Genomic DNA, 19,019 nt, shown 5'->3' with positions numbered 1-19,019 from the left:
GTTCAAAGTTGATAAGTCTGCTGCCCAGGCATCCAGGGCATCCGTGACCTCACAGATGCAGTTGTGGGCTGCAGTTGTGAAATGCCACACAAGTCCTCGCTCGAGCCCTGGAATGAATCGGTGGCATAAAGGTATGAGGCTGCTGTGACCTGTCACTGGGAGCAGGTGTCCTCCTCCTCACAGGGTGCCAAGTCCGCGAGGACGTGACACAGGTGCCTCGCTGTCTCTCTCCTAAGACGGAGTCTCCTGCGGCACATGCTGTCTGTTACCTCTTTGAAAGGTCAATGGCGCCTGTACACCTTGGGTCATCACTGCTGTCCCCCTCTGGGTTCCTTCTCGGCCTGATGGACAGCTGGGTTTGCAATGTGTGCGGCGGCCTCCTGCACATGGGGTGATGCCTCCACCCTGCGTCGACGCTGCTGCCTCCCCCAGTGTCTGCCTGCCTCAGCTGCCACCAGCACCTTGCAGGATCTACACCAACATCCAATTTGGTATCTGTAAAGAATTGGAGGAGACAGACCGACAATCAGTTAGGGTTTCCACCCTAAGACCCTCACCTTCCCCAAGCCTCCCCCACCCTTATGTGTCCCGCCTTCTGTCAGTGCAACCCATCGAGGCAGTTGTGCTCGGGAACGCTGCTCTGCACACTCACCCCCTGCCACATAGTAGACCCTCGGCCCAGAGGCAAGAACATTAGAAAGTCCGTGCTCCGGTGTCCTCCTCTCCTGATCCATGCACTCACCCTCTGCTTGCAGGGATATTGCCAGTGCTGAAGCCCAGCGCTTGAGTGTTTGATTGTTGGCAGCTGTCTCTATGGTGCTGATACTTCTAGAGGTCAGGCAAAGTGTTCAGGCTTCAAAGTTTCACACTAACCATTAATCAACAAGGAAACGTCACTGTTCAATATTGGTATCAAGACAAAGCTACATCAGCTCAGATTCACAAAAAACACAACACACGGTATCAGCCCTCGGAAGTTCCTCAATAGAAATGGAGGGCAAGTCTGAGAATGTGTTATCATGTCCAGACACTTGTCATAGAAATGATCTGTCCATCAATGTATGACTTGTTCCACATATCAGTGCCATTCTCCATCCAGGAACCTCATCTGTGCATGCCCTCCCACAATCTCACTGGAACCAAATGCTGACATCCACATATTCCACTGGCGCTCCAAGTACAGTTGAACATCCTTGACTTCCAGCCTGTTTAATCCACGGTGACGTGCCAGTTTACATGTAGCACTCACCACGCCAGCAATAAAAGCATCAGCAATCTGCAAAAGCATTTCTTCAACGGCCATTTCAGGTTGCTCATTTGGAATGTCGCGCACCAGGTCCCACAGCATCTTCTTGCCTCAAACCAAATTGCCTCTGGACTCGTACATCCCCCTGAGCCCGGTGTTCCAGGATCCAGGTGTCTTAGAAAAAAATTGTCCTTCTTTCCAGCTATTGAAAAAGGAAGGAAACATCAACAGCAGCCTCCAGGCAGCAGCAGCCACCAGCAGGAGCAAGCAGCACGCACAACCTGCGGCTGCGAAGTGCTCTCACAACTAACAAGGCCAATTACTTATCTCTTCCTGTTCAGATCAATACCGATCTTCATCCCCAAGGCCTTCTTCCACAGCATGGACAAAATGATCATGGCGTGTGTGTGTAGCGGGGTAAGAATCCAAGAATCCCCAAATCAACACTTCAAAGGAGGAAAGCTATGGGCGATCTGGCACTGCCAAATCTACAATGCTACCACTGGGCAACTACGGTGATGGCCACAATGCGGTGGTTAAATCGCACCTAATAATAATAGTCTTTATTAGTGTCACAAGTAGGCTCACATTAACACTGCAATGAAGTTACTGTGAAGATTCCCTAGTCGCCACACTCCGTCGCCTGTTCGGGTACACAGAGGGAGAGTTCAGAATGTCCAATTCACCTAACAGCACGTCTTTTGGGACTTGTGGGAGGAAACCGGAGCACCCGGAGGAAACCCATGCAGACACGGGGAGAACGTGCAGACGCCACACAGACAGTGATCTAAGCGGGAATCAAACCTGGGTCCCTGGAGCTGTGAAGCAACGCTGCTAACCACTGTGCCACAGTGCCACCCCTATATATTTACATTGTAACTACTGAATCACTGAAAAGCAAAACAGATTTTAAATCAATGCTATAGCTGTATTGCACATGCATCATTTTTTTAAGGAACAGAAACCATAATTCAGACTCTCTCCTGATATTAAAGCACATTTCTGGATGAAGATCATACCGCACCGCTTTGATAATCAACATCTGGCCAAGCTACAAACTTCATATTTTAATTTTTCAAATGGATTTGCAAACACTGTTCTAATTGATGCTTCAAGTTAGAACGAATGTTCTGAGATAATTAAAATGCTTACCCCAGGACACATAAACCACATTTTCATAAAAAATAAGAAATCCACTGTAGGTGTTTCTGAGGGGGTATAATTTTACCACTTTACAATTAGGTTATTGGCACTTCTGTCTTTCGCCATCTTCCTGCTGCCCCAACTTTTCCTTAAAATCCAACATGTTTGGAGTCCTTTCTGACTGGAAATATTTGCATACTGTAGTTCCTTTTTTTCCCCTCTTGTGCACATTTGCTTCTCCAGGTCTGACTCATTTACTAATCGCTAGTATTGCCTTTTTGGTTCTGCAGGTCTAATTTAAATTTACCACACTTTTTGATCTGCAAGTAATACCATTCCATCAAGCTACCACTAATTATTGCAGTATCTCGTCAAATTCTACAACAATCCCCCTACCATATTCTCAAGGAATTAATAATTATCCACCCTGTGGTAACCTGCATATCGCATTAAGACGGCACTTTGATACTTATTTTTTGATCTGAGAGAATATTTCACTGAAAATCTTTGGAAGCAACCGAAACCCACTTTTCTATTAAATTTGTGGACAGACCAACTACTAAATGGTATGTGCCGGAGATAAAACCAAAAACAGCATTTCATCAAGTAACATTCATAACACTTCTGGATATGAAAAGTACAATGGAGAATACAAGCTAGATTTTTCTTTTGAGAATTACTGTCGGTAGAGTCTTAATATTGTCACCTATTCCCAAGCTCAGACCTCAAAAAGCAGCTTCAGTTTGATTTTGCAGCAGGAGCTAACTTGGCTCCAAGACTTCAGTCAAGTTTTTCAAATGAATATCCAAGTCATTTACAAACTAGAAGATCATCATTGCTCATCGTGAGTGTGGTGAACGTATTATGTAACCATTCACCACTGTATTACATTGTACTATGCTGTTGCCCATGTGGGCTCCACCAATGGACCATTGTACTGTATTACACCGCTTGTATCATGTTGGTGCCCTTGTGGGCTCCGCCCCCTTGAGGGGAGGTAGATAGAGCAGCTGCCCTGTAGGCGGCTCTCAGTGGAGAGCAGTCGCAGGCAGGCACTGTTCTAGTTGATTAAAGCCACTGTTCACTTCAACTCTCTGTCTCGCGTGAATTGATGGTCGCATCAATTTAATCGACTACAACACCACAATGGAATCGGCACTCAAACCTGACCGACTGGAACTTGACCCACATGCCGCGGAAGCCAAAGGGATTTTTTCACACTGGCTCCAATGTTTCGAGGCCTACCTTGCCGCCTCCTCCTCGCTCTCTGTCACCGACGAACAGAAGCTGAGCCTCCTCCACGCCCGGGTGAGCCATCGAATCTCTGTGCAACTCGAGGAAGCGACCACATCCGCAGATGCGCTCGCGATGCTGAAGCACCAATACGTGAGGCCGGTGAACGAAGTGTTCGCGCGGCATCTCCTCACCACTCGCCGCCAACGCCCCGGGGAATCGCTGGAAGAGTACCTACGCAACCTCAAAGTCTTCGCGCGAAGCTGCAACTACAAGACCGTCACGGCCTCTCAACATATGGAACTTGCCGTCCGGGACGCCTACGTGGCTGGAGTCCGGTCCAACTACATCAGACAGCACCTGGCTCGAGAAGGGTGCCCTCGACCTAGAAGAGACGGTAAAACTAGTCGCACTTCTATCGACCGGATAAGGCCCACCTGGTGAAGGCATCCCGGCCCTTCGAACGCCTCAGTATCGGCTTCAAAGGGCCTCTCCCCTCTACCAACCAACCGCAACACGTATTTACTCAACGTCGATGACGAGTACTCCCGTTTCCCCTTTGCAATCCCTTGCCCTGACATGACCGCGACCACTGTCATCAAGGCCCTACATAGAATCTTCACCTTGTTCGGTTTCCCCACTTATGTCCACAGTGACCGGGGCTCCTCGCTTATGAGCGACGAACTGCATCAGTACCTGCTCGGTAAGGGCATTGCCTCGAGCAGGACTACCAGTTACAACCCCTGGGGAAACGGACAGGTGGAGAGGGAGAACGCGATGGTATGGAAGGCCGTCCTCCTGGCCCTACCATCTAGGAATCTCCCAGCTTCCCACTGGCAGGAGGTCCTCCCCGACACGCTCCACTCCATTCGGTCACTTCTTTGTACAGCCACGAACGAGACCCTTCATGACCGCCTGTTTGTTTTCCCCAGGAAATCCACCTCCGGGGTCTCGCTTCCATCCTGGCTGAAGACACCGGGGCCCGTACTCCTCCGAAAACACGCAAGGAGCCATAAGTCCAACCCCCTGGTCGAGAGGGTCCAGCTCCTTCACGCCAACCTCCAGTATGCATACGTAGCGCACCCCGACGGCCGACAGGATACGGTCTCCCTCCGGGACCTGGTACCCGCAGGGTCCCCTACCATCACCTACCCCCCCAACCTACACAGAACAGCGCCCCTACAGGGCCTCCACACCCACTCCTATACCCCCTCCCCCATCGCCAACCTACAGGGATGAAGCTCCAGAAGACACGCTCCCGGAGTCCACACCTGTGCCCGCATCGACGAGTTCAACAACGATGCCTGCACCGACGAGTTCGACACCTGTGCCCGCTGCAAAACCAGAGCTCAGGCGATCGCAGCGCACGATCAGGGCGCCGGACAGACTCAACCTGTGAGCCCTTCACCCGGACTTCAATTTTTTAACAGGGGGTGAATGTGGTGAACGTATTATGGTAACCATTCACCACTGTATTACATTGTACTATGCTGTTGCCCATGTGGGCTCCACCTATGGACCATTGTACTGTATTACACCGCATATATCATGTTGGTGCCCTTGTGGGCTCCGCCCCTGGCTCCGCCCCCTCGAGGGGAGATATATAGAGCAGCTGTCCTGTAGGCGGCTCTCAGTGCAGAGCAGTCGCAGGCAGGCACTGTTCTAGTTGATTGAAGCCACTGTTCACTTCAACTCTCGGTCTCGTGTGAATTGATGGTCGCATCAGTGAGTCCAGAGACTGTGCGTGTACGCAAAGCCTCAAGAGCAATCATTCTTCCACTGTGTTCCCAGCAGAGTAAGAATGAATATGGGAATTATAAATGAAAAGCTTTTATGTCCAAAAACCTGCCAGCAGAAATAGGTAATCTGCCAAGATGGATTAAAAGAAATGTATGAAAGATCTGCCAGTGGAAATAGTTGATCTGTTGCTTGTAGTGCTTGCACAAGATTGGGACTAGGATTTAATCAGTACTGAAGTGCAACAGCAGCAGTTAACTCCGATTTTTTTTTTTTTAATTGAATGGGTTTTGAATTGGATAAGCAGCAACCAAAATACTCTCACAAAAATATTATACAATGAACTTTGGTTAAATATTTAACGTAGAACCTTAATAAATAAGCCAGTAGTTAGGCACACTTCATAAACATTTTTTTTTACAAGCTGGAGACACACATTGCAGGCAATTTCCCAGCCCCATTTGCTGCAGGCGCAAATATGGCCGCTAACTCTCCTAAGACCATCATAACAGGATTTCCACTGGGGAGATCTCAGAATCTTCCCTGCCAGTGAATTAAACAGGTTTACGCCCAGCAATTTTAACACTTTACTTCCAGGTTCTCCCCACCGGTGCGGCACTACTGCTCTGCAACAGTCAATATGCGCCATTTTGGGGGGGGAAATCTGTCCATTATACTGCAGAAGCCATCGCCCCATGTGTGCTGCTTTACAAACCACATCAAAACTTCTCCATCAATCCAGCCATCAGTGAAAATAACCTGATACTCAAATCATCCAAAATTACACTGAGAAAACAGCAACTGTCAGTTTGTGAAAATTAATCAGGTTTAACACTTCTGTCACCCTTCATGTCTTTCCTCAACAGGAATTAATGAGCAAGCCTTTGGCTTGGGGCCAGCATAGCAATCTGAGCCAGAGGTTCAGGGTTCAACCCTGATCAAGGTAGTCCCAACATGTAGAGACCAAAGCTACAGATTTAAATTCCAGGTTAACATCCAGCAGGATACTCATGTTCAGTGGCTGTAGGTACAAGATCCTACCCCCACCAGCATGTTTGCAGGGGTCCAGAACATTTTCCTGATATTTTGGACTAACAACCCTATCAGCTGGTATAAAGGTGGTTGCGGTCAAAGAAGAAATGGTCCCACTGTGGCCTGTCAAATTGTTTATCAGCCTCTGAATCCTTCTGCTACCAATATTCTCAAATGGAAGGGTGTGAAATCACAAAGGACAAACAAAACCATATATAAGTACATATGAAAGTACAATGTGGACGTTTTTACATTCTTACCCCAGAAATAGAACATACAGTGCTGAAGACACCGGGGCCCGTACTCCTCCGAAAACACGTAAGGAGCCATAAGTCCAACCCCCTGGTCGAGAGGGTCCAGCTCCTTCACGCCAACCCCCAGTATGCATACGTAGCGCACCCCGACGGCCGACAGGATACACCATTCGGCCCATCGAGTCTACATCGACTTACTTAAGCTCTCACTTCCACACTATCCCCGTAACCCAATAACCCCTCCGGACCTTTTTGGTCACTAAGGGCAATCTATCATGGCCAATCCACCTAACCTGCACACCTTTGTACTGTGGGAGGAAACCGGAGCACCCGGAGGAAACCCACGCAAACATGGGGAGAACGTGCAGACTCCGCACAGACAGTGACCCAGCAGGGAATCGAACCTGGGACCCTGGTGCTGTAAAGCCACAGTGCTATCGACTTGTGCTACCATGCTGCCCCGAAATGCAGTGAAAGTAAATTTTCTTTTACTTATGAAAATATTTGAGTACTCTGTCACCTCTTGTAAAACTTACATTCACCTAAGAATGTAAAACTAAAAGCTAATTTCCAAAACATTCATCACTACTGAAAAGAATCAGATAACAATAACTTGTATTATGCAGCACCTTTAACGTGACATCCCAGGGAGCAAAATTTAACTCCAAGCCACGCAGAGATATTAAGCAGATGGCTAAAAACATGGTTTTTAGGTGTATTTTAAAGAGCACCTTAAAGGGGGAAAGTGAGGCAGAGAAGTGGAGAGGTTTAGGGAGGAACTGCCAAAGTTTAGGGCCTTCGAACTGAAGGCACAGCCAATAATGATGCAGCAATTAAAGGTTGGGATGGTCAGGAGGTCAAATCAGAGGAGTGTTGTGGGGCTGTTGGAAATTACAGGTAGCGAGGGATGAGGGTATGAAGGTTTTGAAAATTTTCAGCTCACGGTGTTGCTTAACTGGGGGCTAATGTCTATCAGCAAGCACAAGGTGATGGGTGAATGGGACTTCGTGTGAGTTAGGACACCGGTAGCTGTGGATGACCTCTTTACGGAGGGTAGTGCTTGGAAGTACAGCCAAGAGTGTTGAAATAGTCAAGTCTGGAAGATACAAGGCATTGAGGAGGGTTTTAGCAGCCGATGAGCTGAGGCAAGGGTGCAGTCAGGTAGTGTTAGAGGCAGAAGTAGGCAGACTCAGTGATGGTGCGGATATGTGAATAAGGAATAAATAGTCAATGTCTTTTGGCATATTGAGCTCACAATGCTCTTGCATAACGAATAGCCAAAGGTGTGTTGTCTAACCAGCTATGACTTGTCATTATTGAAATGCTGCCAAGGAAACTTGCCTAACTAATTAGTTCACATTACATATCGGTCTTGATTTTCTAATTTGAACACTTTCAATTCACTGTCAATTTAATGCAGTGAAGGATAATGGAAACTTTATAGAATTCCTTCAGTGATACACCATTCAGTGGACGCCAAACAGTACATAACTGTATTTGCACATGAATTGACCAATACACTGTGTATGCTGGGCTTTGAGAAATGACTTTAAAAGCTCAAGAACATGCATTTACAGGTATAATGTATGAATAAAATGTTTTACCAGATAGCATCATTATGATTCAACACAAAATAGGGCATTCAGCCCATTACCTGCCAGTGTTTTTTCCACAGGCTTCCTGCTCACTCTTCTTATCTTTAATATCATTTTTCAAAAGACTATCCAAATCTTTATTTTAAATTAAAGTATTGAAAGACCGCTTCAAAAACATGGTTCATTCCCAAATCCAGATCATTAATGTTTTGTCAAAATAGGTCCAACTTAAACCCCTATAGAACATGCACCACACTTTTCCAGTCCATGAAACCTCTTTTATTTCTGCCTTCTTGTGGCCACATTCTCCACAACTCCATATGACATTATCTTTACCAAAATCTCTTTTCTGAATTCATGTATCTACTGCATATCTTAGATGGCAGAAAGTGGCCATTTGGCCCATTGAGTCCATACAGACCCTCTGAAAGGGCACGCCACCTAGGCCCACTCCCTTGCCCATCCCCACACCTTTGGACCCTAAAGGGGCAATTTAGCATGGCCAATCCACCCAACTTGCACATCTTTGGACTGTGGGAGGAAACCAGACCGCCCAGAGGAAACCCACGCAGACACGGGGAGAAAGTGCAGACTCCGCACAGTTATCCAAAGCCGGAATTGAACTCAGGCCCCTGACGCTGTGAGGCAATAGTGCTAACCATTGTGCCACCGTGCCATATATTTTCATTTACCCTGTTATTTCTTCTGTGAGAATGGTGAAACAGGACATTTATGAGAAATCTAACCTTAACAGGCGTTGATTAACTATTGTTTCTCCAGTGCTTAAGAATGTATGAACTCTACAACCTACATTTACACAGCAACTTTAACTTATTAAAAAAATCTCATGGAGCCAAAGGATGTAATATTTGAAAGGGTGAGGCAACAGCTTGGTACGGGAGGTTTTGTGCTGTGGAGAACTTGAAAGGGTGGGAGATCAAGTAGTGATGGGCTTCAGGGAAGGAATTTCACAGCCTAGACCTTGGAGTCTAAGGCACAACAGCCAATGGTGGGCTGGATGCATTAGGATAAGAAGAACATAGAGTTCTGGAAAGGCGGGACAGATGGAAGAGGTTCCAGAGATCAGCAGGGGCACAACCTTGATGTGACTTAAGCTGGACGATGAGAATTTTAAATTGGAGGCATGAAGGATCAAAAACCAAAGTTAGTCAGCAAGAATAGGACTGATAGGTGGGCAAAACCTGGCACATGCAGCAGTGCTATTAAAAGTTGAACTTTAGGCTTCCGGTTGCGGCTATGCCTAGGTAGGTCGCACGTTCGGCAGCTCCCGCCGAGAACGGACTTTTGGGCTCACTAGAGGGGCCCCAACGGCAATTGTTCGACTGCTTCCAGTGTGGGAAGGAGACAGCAGGGTTCCCCCCCGGCAGTATATGGATTGGACCAGGAGTGGAGCGGTGAAAAAAGTGATTTTGGAGCAGCGGAAAGTGAGAGGGAGTAAAAGCAAGATGGCGGCGGGTGGAGACCAAGCAGCATAGGCGCTTGGTCGCAGGAGCAGCAGGGGTTTCTCAGACGCTGCTTTGAGGAGCTGAAAACCGAAATGCTAGCGCCAATGAAGGCTGCGATTGAAAAACTAGTGGAGACCCAGAAGGCCCAGGGGACGGCGATCCGGGAGGTGCGGCAAAAGGCCTCGGAGAACGAGGATGAGATCTTGGGCCTGGCGGTGAAGGTGGAGGCACACGAGTCGCTGCACAAGAGGTGGGCAGAAAGATTTGAGGACCTGGAGAATAGGTCGAGGAGGAAGAATCTTCGGATTCTGGGTCTCCCTGAAGGAGTTGAGGGGTCCGATACCGGGACATATGTGAGCACGATGCTCAATTCGCTGATGGGTGCGGGAGCCTTCCCAAGCCCCCTGGAGCTAGATGGGGCTCACCGGGTCCTGGCGAGGAGACCCAAGGCCAACGAGCCGCCAAGGGCTGTAGTGGTGAGGTTTCACCGCTTCATGGACAGAGAGTGTGTTTTGCGATGGGCCAAGAAAGAGCGGAGCAGCAGGTGGGAGAACACAGAGATCCGAATTTACCAGGACTGGAGCGCGGAGGTGGCCAAAAAGAGAGCTGGCTTTAACCGGGCCAAGGCGGTGCTACATCGGAAGGGGGTGAAGTTCAGTATGCTGCAGCCAGCGCGATTGTGGGTCACATTCCAAGATCGGCACCACTATTTTGAAATGCCCGAGGAGGCTTGGAGCTTCATACAAGCAGAAAAGCTGGACTCAAATTGAGAGACTGGGGTTGTGGGGGGGATGTCTGCTGTATATGGTTTTAACTGCGGGTGGGAATGTTCGGTTAGTTGGGTGCTGGATGGGGATGGGTGAAGGGATTTGATGGAGAGGCTGTGGGAGAGTGTGGGCGCCGGTGGTGGAGGGAGGGGAGGCCCGGGGAAAGGGGGATTGAGATAAGGCCGCAAAAAGAGCTGCGCCAGAGGGGGTGGGGCCGGCTCAGAAAAGCGCAGGCTTTTTCCCGCGCTAGGGAAGGAAGGCGGTGGGGGGTGGAGGAGCCCACACTGACTGAGGGGGAGGGGGGATTCCCACACTGGGGGGTCGATGGGAAGGCGGGAGAGGCCGGGGTCAGCAGGAGTCAGCTGACTTACGGGAGTGTTATGGGGGGAGCAAAAGAGCTAGATACTGATCTAGCGGGGGGGTGTACAGGGTTGCTGCTGCATTGGCCAATGGGGAACTGGAAATAGGAGAGGTGGTCGGGGCGGGGGTCCGCCGTCTGGGGGACTGGAGGGTGCAGGAGGCGCGGGCACGTGACTGGCCTAAAAAAGGAGATGGCTAGCGGTAGGTTGCAGGGGGTGTGGGTGGTACTGGTAAACGTATATGCCCCGAACTGGGATGATACCGGATTTATGAAGCGTATGCTGGGTCGGATTCCGGACCTGGCGCCAGGAAGCTTGATAATGGGGGGGGGGGGGGGGGGGATTTCAACACGGTGCTGGATCCAGCATTAGATCGCTCCAGATCTAGGACGGGGAAGAGGCCGGCTGCGGCCAAGGTGCTTAAGAGGGTTTATGGATCAGATGGGGGGAGTGGATCCATGGAGGTTTGCTAGACCCCTGGCCAGGGAATTCTCATTCTTTTCCCATGTACATAGAGCCTACTCCCGGATAGATTTTTTTGTTTTGAGTAGGGCGCTAATCCCGAAAGTGGAAGGAATGGAGTATTCGGCCATAGCCATCTCGGACCATGCTCCGCACTGGGTGGAGCTGGAGTTAGGAGAGGAGAGGGACCAGCGCCCGTTGTGGCGTCTTGATGTGGGATTACTGGTGGATGAGGAGGTGTGCGGGAGGGTGCGGGGGTGCATTGAGAGATACTTGGAGGCCAATGACAATGGAGAGGTGCAAGTGGGGGTAGACTGGGAGGCGTTGAAGGCAGTGGTCATGGGAGAGTTAATCTCCATTAGGGCCCACAGGGAGAAGAGAGAGGGCAGGGAGAGGGAGAGGCTGGTGGGGGAGATCTTAAGAGTGGACAGGAGATATGCAGAGGCCCCCTGAGGAGGGGCTACTTAGGGAGCGGCGAAGCCTCCAGACGGAGTTTGATCTGTTGACCACAGGGAAAGCAGAGGCACAGTGGAGGAAAGCACAGGGGGCGACGTACGAGTGTGGGGAGAAGGCGAGCCGGATGCTGGCACACCAGCTTCGTAAGAGGGTGGCAGCGAGGGAGATAGGTGGAGTTAAGGATAGCAGGGGAGATACGGTGCGGAGTGCGGCGAGAGTGAATGAGGTATTTAAGGACTTCTATGAGGAGCTGTATAGATCTGAGCCCCCAGTGGGGGAAGAGGGGATGCGACGATTTTTGGATGAACTGAGGTTCCCAAAGGTGGAGGAGCAGGAGGTGGCTGGTTTAGGGGCGCCAATTGGGTTGGAGGAGCTGATTAAAGGATTGGGGAACATGCAGGCGGGGAAGGCCCCGGGGCCTGATGGGTTCCCGGTTGAGTTTTATAGGAAGTATGTGGACCTGCTAGGCCCGTTGTTAGTAAGGACTTTCAATGAGGCAGGGGAGGGGGGGACCCTGCCCCCGACAATGTCTGAGGCGCTGATCTCGCTCCTCAATGTGGATGTTAAGTTGCTGGCAAAAGTGCTGGCTACGAGAATTGAGGACTGTGTCCCTGGGGTGATCCATGAGGACCAGACGGGATTTGTAAAGGGCAGGCAGCTAAACACCAATGTGCGGAGGCTCCTCAACGTGATTATGATGCCATCGGTGGAGGGAGAGGCGGCGGTAGTGGCAGCTATGGACGCGGAGAAGGCCTTCGACCGGGTGGAGCGGGAGTATCTGTGGGAAGTGTTGCGGAGGTTTGGGTTCGGGGAGGGGTTTATCAGGTGGGTCAGGCTCCTATATAGAGCCCCGGTGGCGAGTGTGGCTACGAATCGGCGGAGGTCAGAGTACTTTCGACTATGCCGAGGGACGAGGCAGGGGTGCCCCCTGTCCCCCTTGTTGTTCACGTTGGCAATCGAGCCTTTGGCCATGGCACTAAGGGAGTCCAGGAAATGGAGGGGGTTGGTTCGAGAGGGTGAGGAACACCGGGTGTCGCTGTATGCGGACCTGTTGCTGTACGTGGCAGATGGTGGAGGTCATGCGGATCCTAAGGGAGTTTGGGGACTTTTCGGGCTATATGCTTAACGTAGGGAAAAGTGAATTCTTTGTGGTGCACCCAGGGGACCAGGGAAGGGGGATAGATGACCTACCATTGAAGAGGGCGGAAAGAAACTTTCGGTACTTAGGGATCCAGGTGGCTGGGAGTTGGGGGGGCACTGCACAAGCTCAATTTGACGTGGTTGGTGGAGCAGATGGAGGAGGTATTCAAAAGATGGGATGTGCTGCCACTCTCGTTAGCGGGCAGGGTACAGTCGGTAAAAATGATGGTCCTCCCAAGGTTTCTTTTTGTGTTCCAGTGCCTTCCCATTATGATTACCAAGGCCTTTTTTAAACGGGTAGGTAGGAGCATTATGGGTTTTGTGTGGGCAAATAAGACCCCGAGGGTAAAGAGGGTGTTTCTGGAGCGTAGCAGGGACAGAGAGGGCGGGCGCTGCCGAATCTGTGCGGCTACAACTGGGCAGCCAACGTGGCGATGATCCATAAGTGGGTAATGGATGGAGAGGGGGCGGCGTGGAAGAGGTTGAAGATGGCGTCCTGCAGGGGCATGAGCCTGAGGGCACTGGTGATGGCACCGCTGCCACTATCGCCGACAAGGTACACCACGAGTCCGGTGGTGGCGGCAACGCTGAAGATCTGGGGGCAGTGGAGACGGCACAGGGGCGAGGTGGGAGCCTCGGTATGGTCTCCGATTAGGGAGAACCATCGGTTCGTCCCGGGAAAGATGGATGGGGGGTTTCGGAGCTGGCATAGGGCAGGGATCAGAAGAATGGGGGACCTGTTTATAGACGGGACGTTTGCGAGCCTAGGGGCGCTGGAGAAGATGTTTGGGTTACCCCCGGGAAATGCGTTCAGGTACATGCAAGTGAGGGCAGGTGAGGGAATTCCCGTTGCTCCCGGCACAGAGGATTCAGGACAGGGTGATTTCGGGTGTATGGGTTGGAGAGGGCAGGGTCTCGGCGATCTGAAAGAAGAGGAGGAGGCCGTGGTAGAGGAGCTAAAGGGCAAGTGGGAGGAGGAGCTGGAGGAGGAGATTGATAAGGGTCTGTGGGCTGATGCCCTGAGTAGGGTTAATTCTTCCTCCTCTTGCGCCAGGCTCAGCCTAATACAATTCAAGGTTGTTCATAGAGCGCATATGACAGGGGCGAGGATGAGTAGGTTCTTTGGGGTGGAGGACAGATGTGGGAGGTGCTCGGGAAGTCCGGCAAATCACATCCACATGTTCTGGTCGTGCCCGGCATTGGATGGGTTTTGGAGGGGCTTCGCGAGGACTATGTCCAAGGTGGTGAAAGTCCAGGTCAAGCCGAGTTGGGGGTTGGCATTATTTGGGGTAACGGACGAGCCGGGAGTGCAGGAGGCGAAAGAGGCCGGTATCCTGGCCTTTGTGTCCCTGGTAGCCCGGTGGAGGATCTTGTTAGTATGGAAGGATGCGAAGCCCCCCAGCGTGGAAGCCTGGATAAATGACATGGCAGAGTTCATTAAATTGGAGAGGATAAAGTTTGCCTTACGAGGGTCTGTGCAGGGGTCCTTCAGGCAGTGGCAACCGTTCCTAGACTATCTCGCGGAGCGTTAGGAGGTCAGCAGCAGCAGCAACCCGGGGGGGGGGGGGGGGGGGGCGGGGGATGCCTCTTTCGGGGGGGGGGGGGGGGTATTTGGGGGGGGGGGTTACTTTTGAATGTGGGGTTTGTGTTCTTTCTTGCTTTTGTTATGGGGGGGTTTGTTTGTTATTAAAAATTGTTGGAAAAAAAAAAGTTGAACTTTACAAAGTGTGAAGGATGGGAGCCTGGTCAAGAGAGCACCAAAATAGTCTGCAGGTGACAAAGAATGTATGAGAGTTTCAACGTTGGATAGGTTGAGGCACTGGTCAAGGGGAGGCACTATGGGCAGGATTCTCCGGCCGCATTCGCCCGGCGACCGGAGAACCCAGCCCAAGGACAATGGCATTCTCCATTGTACTCGGCCCGCCAGTGGCATTCTTGCGGAGGGCGGGCGAGAGAATCCAGCCCAATATCTCAGAGGTGGAAGTTGGCAATCTAAGATGATGGAGAGGATAAGAGGCTAGAAACTCAGTTGTGGTTTGAATTGTATGTAAACAGTATGGTTGGGCCTCAGACAGCAGCTTGGGTTAGTAAAGAATTGGTTGCAGGCTGAAGATGCTGGCTTTCATCATCCTAATATTTAACTAGAGGATGTTGTTCATACAAGACCAGATGTGCAACCAGCAGACTGACAGCAAAGAGGTAATGAATAGGACAGAAGAGTGGTGGATAGGCAACACTGGGTTTTGCAAGTACACATGTGTAAGTGTCTTTCCACGGTGTTGTCACTTTGCAGCATGTAATTAAGGAAGAGAAGAAACCAACACTTTATCTTTGAGGCACCTCAGATCTAATGGTAGTAGAGTGGAAAGAAAATCCATTGCTGGAGATGCTGTGGCTACGATTAGATAGCTAGGAGGGATCAAGCAAGGACATCTGAGCCGGATAACAAAGGTGTTGGGGGACGATGGTGTGCTCTTCCATATCAAAGGCTGCAGAGGACAATGAAGACAACAAAAAGAAATGTTGCCATGGTCACAATCACAGGGTTGCATTTTTGATTGGGGCTGTTTCACTGCTCTGGTAGAGATTACAGAGATTTAAATCTGATGTTGCCTGGTAAGGAGGGCATTAGCTGTGAGGAGAGGTTAGATAAACTTGATTTGTTCTCACTGGAACGACAGAGGTTGAGGGCTGACCTGATAGAAGTCTACAAAATTATGAGGGCGAATGGACAGAGTGGATAGTCAGGAGCTTTTCCCCAGGGTAGAGGGGTCAATTACTAGGGGGCATAGGTTTAAGGTGCGATGGGTAAGGTTTAGAGTAGATGTACGAGGCAAGTTTTTTTACACAGAGGGTAGTGGGTGCCTGGAACTCGCTGCCGGAGGAGGTGGTGGAAGCAGGGACGATAGTGACATTTAAGGGGCACCCTGACAAATACATGAATAGGATGGGAATAGAGGGATATGGACCCAGGAAGTGTAGAAGATTGTAGTTTAGTCGGGCAGCATGGTCGGCACGGGCTTGGAGGGCCGAAGGGCCTGTTCCTGTGCTGTACTTTTCTTTGTTCTTAGGGGCTAGAGGTTTATGGTGTGAGGGGCAAAGTTTAGAGATGTGCGAGGGAGATATTTTTTACACATAGGGTAGTGGGTGCCTGGAACCTGCTGCCTGAGGAGGTGGTGGAAACAGGTGCATTTAAGGGGCGTCTTGACAAATACATGAATAGGATGGGAATAGAGGGACACGGAAGTGTAAAAGATTTTAGGTTATACAGGCAGCATGGTTGGTGCAGGCTTGGAGGGCCAAAGAGCCTGGGCTGAATTCTCCGTCCAGCGCACCAGGTTTCTGGTTCAGCACACCGGTGGAATGCTCCGTTTCGCCGGCTGGTCAATAGGCTTTCCCATTGTGGGGCAGTCTCACGCCGTCGGGCAACCCCCGGTCTGCCGGCAAAACAGAGCATCCTGACGGTGGAGAATCCAGCCCCCTGTTCCTGTGCTGTACTTTTCTTTGTTCTATAAAATGGGAGTCATGGGAAAGATGGATATAAATTGACAGGCAACATCACATTCAGGGAATCTGAAGTTAGTCTTTGCAAACTATTGCCCAAGCATTTGAAATTGGTATTTTTTGGGAAGGATGATGACAGTTGTTTTGAAAGGGAACAAACTATACCTGAAAAGCTGGAATCAATTGCACCGGACCAAGAGGTAAAGTTAGGTTTCAGTCGTTTAGTCGTAGTAGGATGAAGGGAGCAGGTGGTGGATCTCATTGACAAAATGCCAGAGAGGCATAAAAGGAGACAAGATAGGAACTAAACCTGGGGGTTCAGGGTTAGGTCTAGGGGAGGGTGGAGGTTTGACTTAGTGGGTAAATGGAGGATGGAAAAAGCAGTAGAAGCAACTGAATGAATGGTCTCAATCATAGTGACAAAGCAATCTACAAGATTCTTGCACTTTTTGGAGGGAAGGCCGACAAGGACAAGGGATGGGGTTTAAGGAAACAGTTGATAGCCGAATAAAAGCAGAGTTTTCTGTTTACACTCATGGAGTGAACAGTTTAGGCAGCGAGTGAGAGCCGTTAGCTGTCAACCTGGTCCAGCTAGATCTGGTGATGGATGGTTAAACCAGTTCAGCATCAAGTCCATGTGCTTGAAGCAAGTGGGAGCCATATTGAGAGGAACAACCAACTGGAAATGAGCATGTTTTACTGGAGACAAGGACAAAGGTGAGGGAGTGCTTTACCAAATCATCAGATGTAGAACTATTGTGGTGAACAGAAGATTGAAAGTTCAGCTGTTGCAAGTTTGAAAGTGTAGTGGTGTGTGACTTGTGGGGTGGGAGTATAAGAGGAGTGGGTGGGAGTATAAGTGCAGTGGTGAGTGACTTGAGGGGTGGGAGTGTAAGTGTAGTGGTGAGTGACTTGAGGGGAGGGGAGGGGTGGAGTGGTAAATGTAGTGGGGAGTGAATTGAAAGGTGGAAGTATCAGAGTGCAGTGGTAAATGTCGTGATGAGTGACTTGAGAGGTGGGAGTATAACAGTATAGTGGTAAGCGACTTGAAGAATGATAGTAAGAGAGTTCCTTTTAGTTGTGAATGCAGGAGTGATGTTGGAAGGGAGCAGGGTGTGGTAGGTGATGTTGAAAATAAGGAACTCTGGTAGTTTACCACTATCAGAAGAAACTATTGGCCTATAATTGACTGAATTAGCTCTGTCTCCATTTGAGGAAGGGCCTCGCATTTGTCATCTTCCATTCTTTGATACAATTTTCTGTTTTTGCATAATTTTGACAAATCATAACAAGAGCTTTTGCTATTTCTTCTTCAAATTCCCTTAAAATCAGTCTTAAACTATCAAGACATTGTGATTTGCTGATGCTAAAAGACTTGCATAACACATTTTCCAACCAATTAAATACCTTTGAGGTGTAATCATCCTTGAAATCTAATAAGAGTATTTTATCCAGTAACATATTTCTTAAATTAAAGACTAAATTGTCAGTCTAAACCCAGCTCCAAAGGCGTGAGCTCCTACTTCCTCATCTCTGAAAACTAGCATTGAGTATACATTAAGGAACAATTTTTCCAGATATGCATTCCCTTCTGCAAGTCTGTCTCTCTCCTGAATTGGCCAAGAAAACATTTCATTGTCCTTTCTGACTTTGATCAGTTTCTCTCCTATCCTTTATGGAATATCCTTTTTTTTTGCAATATACATGTCGCAAATTAAGGAGCCAGGTGGCTTTGTTAAGCCACGTTATAAATAGGGGGGGGGGGGGGAATAAGTGCATCAAAATTAAGTGCATCATTTTCTCGGGACGCAGGCCAGAATCTCTTAATTTCAAAGGAGAACCATTCAAATGACAACCGGATTCGGTGGAAAGCAACGATTTAAGTTAGGTGTAGAGCACTCACCCTGAAATGGGCAAAGTTGCAGTGTCAGACTCGGAGACTTGGACTTCCATCGCCGCTGAAGCACAGGGGACAAGTTTTACAGCAGTTCCACTCCAGCCTTGTAAAGTTGGCGCGTCAGCAGCAAAGGGAGTTTTAACCTCCACTTTGTTGAACTGTAAGAGGAAATAAGAGTAAAAGGATTAAGACAATTTTGTAATAATCACTAATGAATTCATGTATCTGTGGCTTATGGCATTGCTGCAGGACAGAAAGCTGGGTTTGGAAACGTACGAGAGAGTGTGTGTGTGGATTTACCACCCTCTGCCCTTTCACATACCTCAGTGTGCTGAAGGGTTTACTTAGTGTTCAGGGGGATGTCTCTCTCTCGCTCTGATCCGGCTAAGCTTTTTCCGCAAGCCTCAGCCTCAGCGCGGCGCCGATCGCTCTCCTTTCGCAAACACAAACATTTTCAAGCCATGACATGTGCGAGAACTTGCCCACTCCCAATCAAACTTCCCAAGCTGTGTGTGAATCCCGGACACGGCAGCTTCAGCATTCCCTCCTGCCCCCACCCTCCTGCTTCTAACAACAGCACCATCCAAAGCACCCACTCATTGCCAAAGGGGCATTTGCATATACATCTGCACACACACACACACAAAACTCGGTTTTGTTTTCCTGGTTCGCGGAGTTTCTGTTCGCTCCAGCTGCGCTTTTCCATTCCTGCCACTAGGAAGCGAGAG

At 49.6% G+C, this 19,019-nt stretch overlaps 1 protein-coding gene across 4 annotated transcripts in view; it reads right to left on the bottom strand.

Annotated features, from left to right (window-relative positions):
• cobll1b (cordon-bleu WH2 repeat protein-like 1b) overlaps positions 1 to 18,972 on the bottom strand; it is a 287,566-nt gene extending 268,594 nt beyond the window's left edge. For 2 of the 4 annotated variants that reach the window (XM_072474084.1, XM_072474076.1), the window contains exons 1-2: positions 18,614 to 18,972; positions 18,298 to 18,449 (exon numbers count right to left, since the gene is read on the bottom strand). In XM_072474084.1, the coding sequence (XP_072330185.1) occupies positions 18,298 to 18,347 (50 nt within the window). In that variant the 5' untranslated portion in view covers positions 18,348 to 18,449; positions 18,614 to 18,972. The other 2 variants (XM_072474061.1, XM_072474067.1) reach the window with 2 other exon arrangements.
• Between the last annotated feature and the right edge of the window lie 47 nt (positions 18,973 to 19,019).

This window comes from Scyliorhinus torazame, chromosome 2, assembly GCF_047496885.1.
Source record: "Scyliorhinus torazame isolate Kashiwa2021f chromosome 2, sScyTor2.1, whole genome shotgun sequence".
In the NCBI taxonomy this organism is placed as follows: domain Eukaryota; kingdom Metazoa; phylum Chordata; class Chondrichthyes; order Carcharhiniformes; family Scyliorhinidae; genus Scyliorhinus; species Scyliorhinus torazame.
The sequence above is the reverse complement of the archived record's forward strand: the minus strand, read 5'-3'. Positions and strand labels throughout refer to the sequence as shown.